At 40.8% G+C, this 16515-nt stretch overlaps 1 protein-coding gene across 1 annotated transcript in view; it reads right to left on the bottom strand.

Annotated features, from left to right (window-relative positions):
• The window catches only part of XYLT1 (xylosyltransferase 1), a 199319-nt gene that overhangs the window by 51073 nt on the left and 131731 nt on the right, over positions 1-16515 (bottom strand). The window contains exons 3-4 of the mRNA XM_061993235.1: positions 10495-10667; positions 9642-9844 (exon numbers count right to left, since the gene is read on the bottom strand). Of these exons, the coding sequence (XP_061849219.1) occupies positions 9642-9844; positions 10495-10667 (376 nt within the window). The remainder of the gene's footprint in view (positions 1-9641; positions 9845-10494; positions 10668-16515) is intronic.

Raw genomic sequence — 16515 nt, 5'->3', positions numbered from 1 at the left:
AATAACACCCAGCACTAGTATCCTTGACACAAAGGCTCTTGACACACCATGTGTAATTGTTTCACGTACAGAAGAAAGATCAGGGTGTTTCAGCCTTCAGCTATAGTTCTGTAGCTACCACCAGCAACACCACTTGAATGTTGCAGGAAGAGTTTCAGCGTCTACACTATGTCAACCTGTATGAGGATTTAGCAACAGCATTGACCCTCACAGAGCACAGCCACAGCTCCTGCAAGCCCTTGCTGTGGAAACCATCTGGAAGTTACCTTGCACCTGACTGGCATAGCACAGCCCATCTTCAGAATACAGCAATCTGAGTCTGTGATAAAACACCCTCCAAGGCTGCCCCTGTTATTTAAAGACATAATGTGACACAAATAAGCAATTTGGATTTAATAGACCTTTAAGTCTTCAGCTGCCCCATTGTTGCAAGATTACTTGCTAGGAATTACTTTGGGGCAGTAAACTTTTAAATAGAGATCAACTCTCTATTTGGAAAAGACTTGGCCCCAAATCAGTTCCTAATGTGGCAAATAGTGCAATTATCCTGATGAAAGGTTAGGGATGCTTGCCTACAGCTGGTTCATCAAGCAAAGCCAAGTGATGGATATAATTAAATGGCATGTGGCAGAGTGGAATGTGTGCTACCATTAGGGCCTTGACCCCTCTATTAGACTGGAAGTACAGAAGCTTCATGTCAAACCTTCCAAAATATCTCAAGTTCTAGAGTTTGGACTAGTTGGCATTGGAAAAGATTATTTATATATAAAAAGAAAAAAAGCTTAGAATAAAGAGGTTCATTTTGCAGTGAATCCCAAAGGATGAAGTACAGAGGTACCCTGCTCTCTTCTGATCCAACCAAGCTCTGCAGCAATGAACATGCACACAGGTATTGCTTTTAGTCTACAGAGGGATGAGAGCTGAACCAGGCCCCCTCTGCTGCATGTATAGACTAGTGAAGTGGGCTTTGGTCCCTGCAGAAGAGAATGAAGATGAAGGAGCTTCTTAAGCAACTCCCATGTAAGGAAGCACACTAGAAGATCTCAGCCTCATGCTTCCAACCTCTGTCGTGCAACCACTCTCCTCCATCCCACAGCTCCCAGAACCCGTGGAATGGAGCATCAGCACATGGTGTGGTTTTAGGGACTTCATTGAGTGTCAGTAGCAGGCAAACTGAGCAACACTGGATGTCCCTGTACAACCAAATACAGTATTTCCCATCTACACTCCCCATAAATTCCAGGGAGCGAGGCAGCTGGTGGGCAGGTGGCTCTTACCTCCTACCACAGTCCAGGGGAAAAAGGAGTTTCCACGGGATCAGAGTAAAGGGAAGAGGCAGCTGGGACAGTACACTCATGCCATCCTTGTTCTGTAACCATAGTGGGTTACTACTGCATTTTATTTATACAGAAGTGCTTTAAAAGAGATAAATCTGTTATTGTTAATTCTGCTGTAAAGTACTTAATTCAAATCAGCTCTTCAGATCATTCACATAGAGTAATTCTGAATAAAGAAAAGCCAAAGTGCACAATTTCATATCAAGATAAGACCAGAACTTATGTCTAAACTGGTTGAAAAATCTTTAACATCAAATACCACTCACCTCTTACATTTTTAGCCCTAGTCTGGAAGAAAGGAGTTCTCTCCCTCTCCTTACTATTTCAGAGTAACACTTTTGCTCACCCTTTAACAGCCTTTTAGTTCACAACTATTTAAGAGTGACTCGGGAAAGGTATAATAGCACACGTTTTTTTCATCTTCACTTTGAACTGCCACTAGATATTATTTTGCAGCTGTTTTATTGTAAGTGACATCCTGAAATCTAAACAAAAAAGTGTCTTAATGGCAATTGCAACAGATTTTTAATTTCCTGAGAGAATTCAGCGAGGCCACGAAGAGAGAGCGTTTAAAATGCAATGCTATAATAGGAATGTTTCCCCTCTTTCAAGCACTTTTAGCTTTTGGAATTTGGTAATGATTTTACTGAACTTTCAAAAACAAAATGTTACCCAAGACCCAGCTGAAGAGAAATTAAAGAGTTTCTGCTGTTAACACCACAAAGACCTGTTTCTCTGCAGCTTCTGTTTCCAGCCTCACAGTTAAATCCCACAGAGTAAAAGCCACTTGAAAGAAAGCTGCAGGAAAGTGGAGAGGAAAGATACACCTGGGGCTTCCCAAAGGACCAACATCCCACTACACTCTCAAATACCACTGGAGCTTCTCACCCAGGAGTGCAATGAAGAGCTGAAAACCACAGGAAGAGCTTGCCAATATGGGACAGCTAGTGGGGAATTTTGCTAACCATGGATTTAAAGTACAAAAGCAATTCTGCACAAAGGACACTTTTTTTTCCCCTTTGTTACTCCAAACTATTTGTCCACAAAGTCATGTTTTAAGTAAAGAAAGAGATTTCTTAAATAGCTCTGGATCTGTGAAGGAGAAATAGCCAAGTTGACATGATCCCTCCTAGTGCTCAACGCCTTCCTCAGCCTCAAGAAACCACTTACCTGTGCAAAAATACTACTCTAGATATTCTAGCATTCTGAAGACCAAAGACTTAATTTGTGTTGCTAGGAACCAATAGTGCACATTATCACATTTGTACTGCTATTGTTTATAGATCAGGCTGAATGGTACCCAGTGAATACTTGCATTAAACTCTCTTTTAGAACACAGAACTTTTTTCTCAGTCAGAAACAAGTAAAAAATAAATTGCATCCAGAAAGCAAATGGCAAACAGATGAAAACCCTTTGGCTTTTTGCTGGAGAACCTCCCTGTGAGCAGCCCTAAAGCCAAGACAGAAGAGAAGAGGATACCAGCCAGGCAGCCCAGTAAGTGCTCAGATGCTGCAATGCCCATCAAACTGTGAAGTTGGCATCTGGGGCTTTCATCTGCCAGGCAGTCCTCTGAGTGGTCTCAGACGCTGGCTCAGATGTTTCAGTTCACATAGGAAGAGATGAAGGGCTGAACGTTTAGCACTGTAATCAACAAGATAACATGCTGCCAAGTACAAGGGCACTTTGAGTAATGCTGCTATTCTAAAAATGTGCGTTATTAATGCATCTTTAATCTGCATGCACTGTAGAGATGCCTGGAGAGCCAAACCAGTCTCCAATTTGGGGTGTGTTTGTTTCTGTTGCCAGACTGAGGCTGCTACAGAGAACATTTCAGAAGTACTAAATATCTGAGAAAGTTACTAAGAGGATGTCACAATTCTCCAAAAGCAAAAGCTGCTTTATAGCCTTAAACCCAGGAGGGGAGGTGCAGAAAGAGTAACCTCAGCTGCTGTGGCTGCTTGGAGAAAGGGTGTGTCTTCCCTCACTAACATTCACCATGCTGAAGTAAATGTTATGTTAACACCAGATGTGAATAAAATTGTTAAGCCACAATAGTTTCAACCTTTCACCTCACCCATCCGTGACCATGTGCAAAAGAACTGCTTTGCCAAGCACTGATAAGCTAACAGGAAAACAGAGAAGTGGGATAGCAAATCGAAAAGATAACCTTCGAAACATACATAAACCTCAAGTGAACGTGCTGGCAAAGTGAGGAAAGAAGAGGAGAAAAGGTTATTTGAGGGATTTAAGAAAGAAGCACATCTGAAATTCTCAGAGAATGCAGATTCAAAAAAACACTGATAAAGTCCGTTTTTGGACAAGAAAAAAGATTCCCTGTGAAGCATTAAGAGCAGATTGACGTCTGGCTTGCCAGATAAAGAGATTCTGAGCAAACAAAACCACATACAATGTCAGCAACAATGCTGAGATAAAAACCTCAGGCACTGGCATCTTAACAGATGTTGTGCTGCAAAAACTACCTGCGCTGTAGTCCCATCTAGATGTATAGATATGATTTACCAGTGCTTCAGTTCAGGATAACATTCGATAGACACTTTAAGGAATGCTGTATTATTTGCCTAGTGCCTGGTACCTGATTCTAGCAGCAAGGAGTGCATTTCAGAGCAGCACTACAACAAGTGGCTTTGTATGGGGTGTAAGGTCAAATTCAGCCCTGCAAAGTCAGTATATAGGGTTTCACGTTCAGCACCAGCTTACAGATTGCCAGGGAGGAAATACCTATAAGAGTCAGCTCTGAAGTCTGAATCTCAGTGAGGTACAGAATTGTTAAATCAAGTCAATTCAAATTGATGAGAAGTCAGACAGAGTGGAACTGCCTTTTGAGCCAGTGGTTTGGTGATTGTATTTGCCATTACACAGCTTCCATCCAAAGGCCTGCTAGCTTTGTGACCATCAAGACCCATCAGAACTCGGTCTCAGACATTTCTTATAAAGCTGGAGTGCTTCATGTGAAAGTTAAGTTCTTTCTTTCAGTTCTAAGAAGAATTTTTGCTGTATTTCCAATATTGCATTTCAAGCCTGTTCATTGCAAAAGCTGAGGAGTTTTGCAAAAAACAGATGGACAGCTCAAGCCTGGTTTACTCACTCTATGTAAAATGTTATTCTCTCACTTCTTACTTCCAGTCATCTGCTTCAAAGGTTCTGTCATTTGGTCAACTGCCCAGGTGAAACCTGAGCAGGTCATGGTAAACTTGACAGAGCAAAAATCATCCCTGGTGTAGTTTATACAGAGTGGTAGTCACCTATGTTTTGCAGGGGGTGAATCTGGGCTAGTGGCTGAAACAAGGAAATTGCTGTTCTCTCGGGTAGCTCTGGCACCTGAAAACTAACTTGAAAAAGTGATGAAGTGTTTTTTCCAAAGGCTGAACTCCTTTATGAAACCTGTTGGTTATAATTATTTCCATCTACCACCAGAATGAAAACCTATTCCCTCCACTCCCACATCTTCACTCTTGACAAAGGACCTTGTTCAGAAGTCGTCACTTTGGTTTCATATTAACCAGTACTTCATCTGGCTGCCTGCAGAGGACAAGAATTTAAATAATTAAGTTTTCTCACAGCCATTTTATCTTCAATTTCCTTTCTTGATATCCAAAGGCAGCAGTTCCCTTATAACCCTGGTGCAGGACCTGGCCATGTAAATTATTAGAGATGAAAGCTGTAAAGACAACAGATGAGCGGAAGGACAGCTTTATCACTACTAGGCTGTCTAGCACATTCAGATTTGGCAGGAGTTCAAATAAAACTGTTGATTTGGGGTGGTTATCTTTACTAGCAATTATCCTAAAGAGTCAGGAGTCTGGGTCTTCTGGACAAAATGCAGGACAGACTGTATGTCTGGTGCTGGCTGATTGGTTTGGAAACACTGACCTGAGAAAAAGGTTTACTTAGTTCAAATGACATCCCTCAAATTTCCAGAGGAGCACTTAAATCTTAAGATGAACACTGCTTTTTAGCATTAGCAAAGTTACCTTGACCTTAACCAGAGAATACCACAATGAAACAAGAGCAGGTCAGTCAATAATTCTTTGCTAGCTCAGTTGTACTTTATTTTCCAAGCGTGATTCTGCCTGACAAAGATGATCTTCGTAAATTAAACCAAACTGGCATGTGTTTAAAGAACCAGTCCCAGACAGATTGTGCCATTTACTCTCTGGAGTCTGTAGCCACCCTTCTCCAGGTGCTATTTGTATCATGATACACATTTCATTCCAGCTCTAGACCAAAATCTCTCTTCATCGTATCTCATTTGACCTAGTCTTCATAGCACACGCTTTTATGGAAAATACAGCTATGCAACCTTTATCCTAAAATAGTACCAGACACAAAAACACAAGTAGTTTCACTGGGGTTTTTTTTTCAGTTCCTTTGTTATACTTGACTGCTCGTAATTGAAAATGTAGTCATATCTGCATTCCAGGCTCCATCAATTAGCCACTCTATTTTCTTACTATTCTAAAGCACTCTCCAAGCTTCTGCTAATAATTTTGCTTGACCTTTATTAAAGACCAGGCATTAGCTGGCAATTAGATTTGGTGATCCCTTTGGTGATTGAGGCTCAGGCATTTACAGTAAATTATAAATAGTTCAAATGTTTCATTATGTTTATTCTTTATACAAGCTTTGTGGCCAGGTAAGCACTGACATGACATTCACTGTTAAATGATCTCATTAAACTTCTTCATTTAAGTGGTGCAACACTTCACCTGCCACATTACCCAAGGACTCCTGCAATGCACATTAAACATTCAGCATCAATAGATGCTTTACCATAGTTCACCTTGTTGGGAGTGAAATTTCAGTCCCTGAACATAAGGTTGACTACCTGATGCTGTTTGTCAGAGACAATAAATAATGCAAATAGATACCCATGTAAAGTAAGAGGTTAAAGACATCAATAGCATTCCCATGCAGTTTTGAAAAGATTTTAAATTATGGGAAATTGCTGCTAAAATTTTAAAAGTCAAGGAAAAGGAAGGTGGTTTCTTCTGTTTCTTTATGAATGCAATGACTGTAACAGATGATCTCTTGAGAAGACTGAAGGTATGTGTCCTTTTTGAATTCACAGCCTCAGTCACACAACCTCCCACCTCAAAGCTGCTTGTAGAGGTTTGCCTCTAGCCTTTGTTTTCCTGCTGAGAATGTTTAACAGAGCTGAATGGAGTCAATGTTGGATAATGCACCACATCATTTCACTTTGGCCAATAAACATCATATTGCCTCATGACTAAAAGGAAACACAATATTTTTGTTCGAGGTGCCTTTATGTCCAGAGTCCTTTTGCCAGCGAATTCTACTGCGGTGACAGCTAGAAGCACAATGATTAGGACCTCCTTTGTGCTAGGTGCTGGACCTACAGGTTCCACAGACTAAACATTAGGAATGAAGAAGAATATCAGACGCATCTGAACTTTCCTGGCTTGCAGATGTTTGATTTTACACATTTTTAATTGCTTCCCTCCCAAAATGAATCATTCTCATTTTTCCCCTCCCCGCCTTTACGTGGTATGATGCCTGACATCTGCTTCTGGATGTCTTATCTGAAGGATGAAGGGCTCCTAGCAGTTGTAGTGTAGCCTGTGAACATACCAGACTGCTCCCCAGATAGATTTAGGCTTCATCATGTAGTATTAACCCCACATACTGAATCTGATTTTGTGACTTATAGGGCTGGATTAGCTTTTATTATCAGAAGAGAAGTAGTAAAGGTTTCAGTGTTACAGATGGAATGGCAGATGGGAAGTGAAAGCTTAATGTGAAGCAGTTCTGGATAAACATCATTAATCCACAAAATTCATATGTTCTTATGCAGGGAAATCTAGCAAAAATCACAGAAATATGACTAACCAGTGAGAGAAGTGTAAACTGCCCCTAGCCCATTATCTGACAAATCACGGCATGAGGTCTGAAAGAAGGAAAAAAACCCTCACGCACTCCAGATACTATTTCCTGGAAAAACAAGCAGCTCTCTATGGGGCATGCAGAGGTAATGCCTTCCTAAAGATTAAGAAGAATATTAATTTATAGCATCTCCACTATGAAAATAAAAAGGGCTCATATATATATTTGATGAGATAACATTTTCCAAGGTTTATAGCTGTAATATTCAATATTAAAAAAAACCATTAACAGTACCTATAAGTCACAGTCATAAGTCACTGAAAAAGGCTTTTTACATTTTGTTGAAGTGCATGGTGTGAAGAGGAAGCAAGTTTCCATCATTTCTGGTAACAGAATACTTTAACAGAAAGGGAAGTGAGCACTTGAGATGCCTGGCTGGCTGCTGAGAGCCCATGATGCAGCTCCGAAGGCTGCAACAGAGAAACACGACCTTCAAGAATTTCCTCCATGAAGAAACGAGCGTCTGGAATGTTTCCAGCTGAATGGCACTTGTTTAGAGTCCGAAGGACTGCAAGCTACCACAGCATTATTAGAAAGAACCCATTAACACCAAACTGACTAGAGTCTACTCAACAAATCCTGTGGTTGTTTATGGTCATGTCTCTAAGTGACTGATCCCATTTGGCCTTGTGGTTTAACTTGTTCTACAGGGAAGTAAGAGCAGGTGAGACTGTCACAGGTCATGGCCTCAGCATTACACAATGTTTAGGGTAGGCTCAACACCACAGAAAGATAACTGGATACATCTGCTGGAGCCAGCCTTTGATTACACTAGACCTTCAGCCATTGTTCTCCTACCGTTAAACTTATTTGATCCAAAGTGCAATCACCTACCTCTTCATTTATGATCTTGCATTAGTCTACATTTTATCATCAGTGCCACATTGCTCACCAGGAAAACAAAACATAGGGAATAACAAGCTAGCTTTTCCCAAAACTCAAGAGATATAGAGAGAACCACAAACTCTTACAAGCAAGATAATATGTTAAAATTTGTAACTCTCTTCCTGTTGGACTCTGAAAGTCTTTAAATGATATGCAACATGATTTCTTAATTCAAATCCCCATGATCCAATATGAATACAATCTCTGTAATTTGAATGCTTCCCTAATTTTTCTCCCCAAAATGTGTTACATTTCACTGACAGTGCTCAGAAATGGGTACCAGCAATAAAGTCTTCTGTCAGTTCCCACAAAATCTCCCTTAAGGCTTATGCTCATGGTTTTTCACTTCAGTGGGGATTTCTAAGTAGCAGCTTCAGGAAAAAGGGCCCATACTTTGAGACAGGTCTTTTGATAACCTAACCAGCAAAAGGCAGTGAAAGCATCCAATGGATTTATTTTCTAGGAGAATTAAAAGCAGGTTATGTCATCATTGATCAGAACATCACCAAGAATGTTACTTCCCCTTTCATCAGTTCATTTCAACATACAGGGAAACAGAAGTCACAAGGAGAATTTCCTCTCTTCCTCTTCTTGATACCCAACAGTTTAAGGACACTTGTGGTGTGAGGGTTTGAAGAGGGGGGTTGAGTCTATTTTTGTGGTTTTTCTGGGTGGTAGGGTTTTTTTTTGTTTGTATGGGCTTGGTTGTTGAGGAGGAGGTTGGCTTTTTGGTTTTTGGTTTTTTGTGCTTGTTTCTTAGGGACTATCTACTTTTGCACAATGTAGTAAACCTTACAGAATGCAGCTGTGAGGCCTGGCTTATGTAAATCCAGAAAAAAAATCATTTCCCTTAAAATCATGAGCCTTGTCATGCGGTGGTGTGTGAAGTTCTTTGCCTGACACCATCTGAATAAGGATATTCAGGCAATGGGTTGGTGTTGAAGATATAATTGACTCCTAGCAACTTATTTGTCACTTTTTCTATCATTATCCTCCACAGAAAAAGTACTAAAAAAGGAAGAGGAGAACACTACCTTCACTTAATCTATATTCATACCTACAACATTTTCTTAGACATCAAATTGAACTTCCCAGAGAGGTAGGACTCTCTCCATGCCTGGGATCTGTTCGCTGAGCTCCAGTACTTGCTGCTACTTTACTCATCCTCTCTTGCAGGTGTTCCTTGCTGGAAGTAACAACTAAAGACAGCAGACCCTGCTTCCTCAGCAAAATGAAGAACCAGGGCTGCCAGTCTTCTCACAGCAGTAATCCCTCCTGGGTAACTGGCAGGAACACAGCCTACAGTCAGGTGATTGTGGCTAAAGTGTGGCTGCCAGGTATCAGCCTGACCAAGAGGAGTCTTCTGCTGTAAGACAGAAGAAACTGTCCCTCTGACCTCTGCTTCTTGCAGCACACAGACATGTCATCTCTCATATCCGTCAATACATATTTCCCTTAGGAACAAAACATGTACATTCTTAAAATACTCATTGTACCTGATTGGGTAGTCAGCAGCACTGAGGTTAATGAAGAAATCCCATGGCCAGTCCTTCATCTCCATTAAGTCCCTCATGGTCTGCAGGTAGGTAGTCAGAAGACTTGCTCCTCCCCAGATAGTTGCCATTCTCCAAGAAGTGACTCTCACATTCGGGTACTGGTTGGCAAACTGGAGCACTTGCCGGTGCAAGTAATTGGATCTCTTTACAGGAGAAAAAAGTAACACATTCAAGTTACTCTGTCCAAAATTGTCTCTCTTTCTATTCACCAACCACCAACTTTACTTCTTGACTCACTGAGCATTGCCATCGCTTTGCCCTCACTTACTATGGCACATAACCTTCTTCTGCTAAAGGCTAATTTGGAAACACACAGAGACTCCCATTTGATTCTTTTTTATTACAACTGCAGTAATCACTAATCAGTGTAACTATCTCTTAGTTATCTATTGTCATCAGTAAATGCCAAAGGGCTTTCATACAGGAGGTCACTGTTACTACCTCCCTTTTACAGTGAGAAATAAAGCAACTTGCCCAAGGCACCTCAGGTCAGCTCTCCATCCAGTGGGCCACCACTGTCAGTCTGCATCAGCTTAACAATTACTGTTAACTAAGTGTACAACAGACAGACGTGGATGGACACTCATGACATGTAAGCAGAAAGGAAGGCTGTTACATAGAGAAGATAACAAGAAAGAAAGAAAAAAACCAGAGGCTCCAAACATATAACAGATGGAGAGACAAGAAGTGACATGCACTCTAAGCAGCAGAGGTAGAGAAGATGAAGAAGATGACAAAGATGGGTAGACTGACAGATGGTGAGACAGGCAATTTATAACCAGTGATATATTACCTTGTCAACATGAATGTAATAAAAATGGTCTTTATGGTAAATAGCCTTAAACATGCGCTGGAGCTGCCGAGAAGCTCTGCCATGAACAACCAAGACAAATGCGATCCTGACTGGGTTGGCTGGCATGTATTCTACGGAGTCCTCATCCCACTGTACATTGTTGTTGGCTTTTCCTGTTCAAAAACAAAACACAGGACATCTCTGAGTGTATCCACAGGGCAGAGGTACAGAGAGCAGTACACATTTCACCTCAGCTCTTCCTGAAGAGACGTGAGAACTCATGAGGAGTGCCAGCCTGCGTGCCATCAAGATTGTACTCCTCTCCTCCATCACCATACGTGGCCATCACCCTGTGGGCAGCAGCCTTCCCAGTCTTCCCCACACAGCCCTACCTGCATGCCTCAACCTGGACAAGGCTGCATGAACAAGGAGAAGTACCCAAATGGTTACGAGTCGGACCAAGCTCTATCTGCATAAGCACACTTGCATCTTCAAAGGAATCACCTCAAAGTTTCTAAGTACTGTGCAAAGTGTTCAAAAAATACCAAGGGCAACTTCCACCCCTGCTCCCCCAGAAATGAAACCTCCTCTTTAACAAAAGATGCTCGTTCCAGTGATCAGCACAGTTCTGCTGAGAAGCTGGTGAAACTTGACAGCTGCTGAGGATTATCTTGACTGATAGCATTTATTTGTAACAGCAGATGTATCCCAGAACATTTAAATGGCAAACTGCATATCTTCACTTCTTTATGCAGGAGAGGGACTCTTGCAATCCTATTTAAAAGTTATGTTCCTTTTTATTTTAACAGAGCAATTTCTGGTCTCCATTTTCTAAAGCAAACACCGCAGTGTAAGGTTAAGACAGGATGTACCGATTAACTGAAGAGCTGGAGAGATATTTTTACTCAGGAATTTAATATGCTTTGGTTTTGGTTTGTGTAACAGCTCTTCCACTCAAAAAATTGAACACAATGCAAGAAAAATACAATTTTACCCCAAAACTGACAGGTAAACAACCTCGAGAGCTCTGACCTTGTAAGGACCTCTCTCAACAAAAATGGTTTAGGAAGAATCCGAAATTTTGAATATAAGCAACAAAAAGCAAGGAAAGTACTTCAAAGCTCAAAAACCTCTCCTGCCCCAATTTTTCTCCCGTGTATTTTAACTTTTTGCTTTTTTAAATGAAAGGCAGTATCATTGTCTCAAAGGTTATATGCTCCCTTCCTACCCAAAACAGAACAATTTTGCAAAGTCCTAAGCTCCTAAACTTTGGTTTATTTCCTCTAGAAGGTAAATCTATTCGACCATCTCAAGAAGTCTGAACTTCTGATTATACTGAAAAGATGTATTTAAGCATGTTTACACAGGCAGGACTCAAACATTCTTTTCCCACTACAAGTAAAGGTTTGAAAATGGCCATGCATGAGCTGAATCAGCTAAAAGCAGCAGCTGCAAATATGTGTGAGAATGTTAACAGACTGTCTTCAACGATACACAACACTTTGGACAAACAGGATACTTCAGGGTACTGTGCTGTCAATATATAAATGGCTCCATAATACTCCCTGGCCAGCCCAGCTGCCACAGGTAGGACAAGAGTTAAACCTGCTTTGGCTGAAAGTCACATCTCCCTGTGCTCCCAGAAAAACAATGAACTGTGTTTTACACTCTTAACAAAACTACTAATCATGTTTATTTTTCCCTCATCACCAAAAAAGCTGTTTTTTTCCACCTTCCCAACAAAAGCCTGGTGAGCTAATGAAGTGTCCAAGTGAGTCAGAGATAAACTGATGCCATTTAGCAGACTCCAGGTGTCCAGGGCAGATACAATTAGAGGTTAGAACTTCCTAATTGACTTGAATTTGAAGGGGACTTGGGAAAAGACTCAACAAACTTGAGAGTATGAGATAGATCTTCTAACAGCTAATGAAAACCACAGGTTTGAAAGAAGTGTGAAACTCTGAGGAGGTCCTAGCTCAACCATTCTCTTTTCAGAGAGTATCTGGGTAAGTTGTAGCCAGTTTCCACACTAGTGCCTTTTGGGATACCCCCACATTTCTCACCTCCATGTACCCACCATCTCAAGACTCTCCACAGTCAGGGAGGTCACAACAGGTTTGTGCTAGGTTACTCTATGATCTTCAGGATGCACTTGGGCACAGTTATCAGACAGTGAGAGTACAGTCATGAAGTCTGCTGCACCTTCCAAAGCATCTCCTACAGTTATTAAAAAATCATGCTCATGTCTGATACAAGGAACAAGAAAGAAGACATATGACAAGAGAGAAGAGAGAGTAAGGAAGGGAAAAGATACTTTTCCTAGGTCCTGGAAACTGCAAGCATATGCTCATATAAGCTAATAATATAAAAAAGATTACATTTTAAAAATGTATTTATTGCAAAACAAAAGTTGGATGTAGAAAGAAGGCCTTTGTCTAATCCTTCCTCTTGTGTCTTCTCCTTATTAAAGGGAGTAGCATGAACTCCATAAAACAGATCGATTGTAAGTTTGCAGAACATGGTTTCAGGTTACCTAAACAATTTGATCCCCTTAATTGTACCAAAATGTGCTTGAGTAATTGAAATATGCCTTTCAGACAGACAGGAGAGACAGATCCTTCTGCAATGGAAGCAGCACATTCCAGAAAAGGATCGTTGCAACATCTCCCACAACCCTCCCTTCAAGTTTCTCCTTCTCAGCAGTGCTTTCCTAGTACACTTGCTTTAAGTCAGAATCTGTTATTTCTATTCTGGAGGTCCAAGAAAGCTGTATGTGTAAGAGTGTATCCAGTCCCTGGAATAAGGCACTTTGCTGGACTATATAAAGGCAGCTGTGTGCCTATCCAGGAATATACACAGATATTGAACACTAAAGAGCCTACAAAGTCCCAGAAGCTCACTTCCTCATGTAGAAGACCCTTACCTCTCTGCAGCCCCTCAAAGATCATGTATCTGCAGTAGTACTGCTCATAAATTAATGCAGCTTTATTGTCCCCAGTTGCATTCAGGAAATTTCTAGTCCCATGAGTTACTTGAACACCAAATGATACATCAACAACTTAAGCAGTATTTCTTTAAAAAGGTCTCCACCGTTAATTCAATCAAACTCAGAATAACAGCACTAAAAGATTAGGAAAAAAGCTTAAATTTCATTTCTTGTCTCATTTTCAGTTTGTTTCTTATGGTCATTTGTCCATGCTCAGTTCTACTGTTCCTCCCACATAGCTGCTAGGCTTCCCAATGCATGTGCTTGGGTCTTCCACACAGCAATGGGGACAGAAAAGGACTGTGAACGAATGAATACATGCTTGCAAGGAGAACTGACAGGGAAATGAAGGGCAATTGCAACTGCTAAAACAAGTCATTTTGCTTTTAAACTGCTTTGATTTCAAGCTGATGATGTCGCATCAATTGACTAAAATATTTTCAGTGGTTTTCATTACATTTTTGGATACCTCTCTTCTAAAATTAGTGGCTTTCTGCAACCATATGCAGAAGGTGAGGGGAATTTAAAATAGCCATATTGTGGATCTTTGATTTTAAACTGACTTGCTTTCAGTACCCACACTATCATTTATCTAGCAATTACTAAGAACAAAATCCTCCCAAATTTTCACCTGAAATGACTCTTCACTTCATCAGGTTTCTCTAATCACTTCCCACAGTGACTTTCCTCTCTGCTGTCTTCCTACTCTAACTCTTTTTTATCACGTGCTCCCTCCTTCCTTCCTTCCCTTGAAGGTTTAGGTTTTTATAGTCCCATTTTCCACCTGCATACTATTGTGGCTTTAATCTAATCCTATTCTTGACTGCTGTAATTTCACCAAGGTAAGAACGTTTCATTTTTCCTTCTGTCAGAATACATGCTACTTCTGCTCCATACTGTTACTTCTCTCATTGTAGACCGTGGCTGATTAGCACTATTTTGCAGACTACTGAAAGAACCAGCCTGGTTTACAAATAAAATGAAATTGGCAGGAAACATTCACAGAATCACAGAATGGTAGGGGTTGGAAGGGACCTTTCCAACTGAGTATCTGCTTACTGAAACATACAGTAGGATTTCAGAGCTGTATGAACCACGTCGAGATCTGAATAGCTCTAGCCACTGCATTTCTATAAAACTTGTGCACACCAAAGTCTTGCACATCATGTTAATGACTGCATACTAATGACCTGCCTCTCATAGAATTATAGAATCATTTTGGTTGGAAAAGACCTTTAAGATCATCAAGTTCAACCACTAACCTCACACTGCCAAGCCCACCACTAAACCATGTCACTCAGCACCTCGGATACACAGATTTTAAATAGCTCCAGGGATGGGGGCTCCAGTATCTCCCCTGATAGCCTGTTTCAGTGTTTAACAACCCACAATCCACTCAGTGAAAAAATTCTTCCCTATCTCCAATCTAAACCTCCCCTGGTGCAATTAGAGCTCATTTCCTCTTGTTCTGTCATTCCTTACTTGGGAGAAGAGATTGACCTCCAAGTCACTACAATCTCCTTTCAGGTAGTTGTAGAGAGTGATAACATCTCCCCTGAGTCTTCTTTTCTCCAGGATGAATAACTCCAGTTCCCTAAAACCTTCCCCAGCTCTGTCTTGAGCCTCAGTGTCCATTTTGTAGTAAGAGGCCCAAAACTGAACACAGTACTTGAGTTGTGGCCTCACCATCACTGAGTACAGGAGGATAATCACTTCCCTGGTCCTGCTTGCCACACTATTTCTGATATAAGCCAGGATGCCATTGGCCTTCTTGGCCACCCAGGCACACTGCTGGTTCATGTTCAGCCCCATAGTCAAACATTTTCTAGCCCTTGTACCAAAGCATATTTAATTTGCTATCCTACCCTGAAAACAAATGTGTCATTTCTCTCTGTGATCAAATGCCTTTCATAAACTTACTGAGAGAAGCAAAAATTGTCCTTCTGGTTTCTGCTTTTAAGTGTGACAGAAATGACATCAATGTGTGGTAGTAGGAAACTCCATACCTATTTTTGCAGGTAACAAGAGAATCTCAGCTTTACTGCAATTTTAACTTGCACTTTCTAGAGCCCAGAGAAATCAATACTAATAATTAAGAGTTTAATCTTCAACCATTGCAGTATTACTAAATGTCAGAATGATAAATATAGTGCAATCATTTTGATATTTGTTATGGTGCCACATTATGTTCAATCATCCACCAATATAACTCTGAGTCAGCCTGCTAATCTTTTACTTCTATTGCTAATTAATGAGATCATCAAACTTCTCTAGCAACACAAAGCAATCTTATAACGAGTTCTGTGAGCCATATTACTTTTTGTAAATCAATCAATCAGATTCTGTTCTCAGCTTGGCATTGTGCTGGCTGTTCAACAGAATACCTCTGCCCAGAGATACCTGGATGTTGCTGACTTCATGTGAACTCAGCTGCGTGTGTGTACTCTGCCTTGATAGTGTGAATCAATGGATAGAGGACATCAGAAGAGTTATTGCTGCGTAGTTCAGCACACTATTTACTGCTATTACATCCATAAATGCAATCAGAAGCCCTGTCATTATAGAAGGAGTACTGGCCATAATCACTCCAAAGAGGCAGAGCTCTGCAGTCCCTACTTAAACTCACAGGAGCAGTCCCATTCCCTTCAGCAGGACCATTTCTGAAACAGCCAGCCGAGTGGTAGTTGCTGAACTCTGATTTCCACAATAAACTGCTCTCTTCAATTGCTCACAACTCATAACAACACAGCAGGTTGAACATTTCCAGGCTTGGCTTTCATCTGAAAATGTTTTCCATTTTGGTTAGAGCAAAAACAGTTTTGCCTTGTCCAAATGGAGACAAGACTGAAAAAATTACATTCCTCCATTTAGAAAACAGGATTTTTGTAACAGAACTCATAACAGAAATAGTTGGAATTACATAAAAACAACAAAAAACTTCACTGAGCAGTTTACCAGTGAGCCATCAGGACCTGATGAGAAGTCTTTGTCCAAGGGCTTGATAATAGCAACAGTTATCTGGACTTACCCAGCAC

Source organism: Colius striatus, chromosome 3 (genome assembly GCF_028858725.1).
Source record: "Colius striatus isolate bColStr4 chromosome 3, bColStr4.1.hap1, whole genome shotgun sequence".
In the NCBI taxonomy this organism is placed as follows: Eukaryota; Metazoa; Chordata; class Aves; order Coliiformes; family Coliidae; genus Colius; species Colius striatus.
This window is presented reverse-complemented; position numbering and strand designations above follow the sequence as displayed.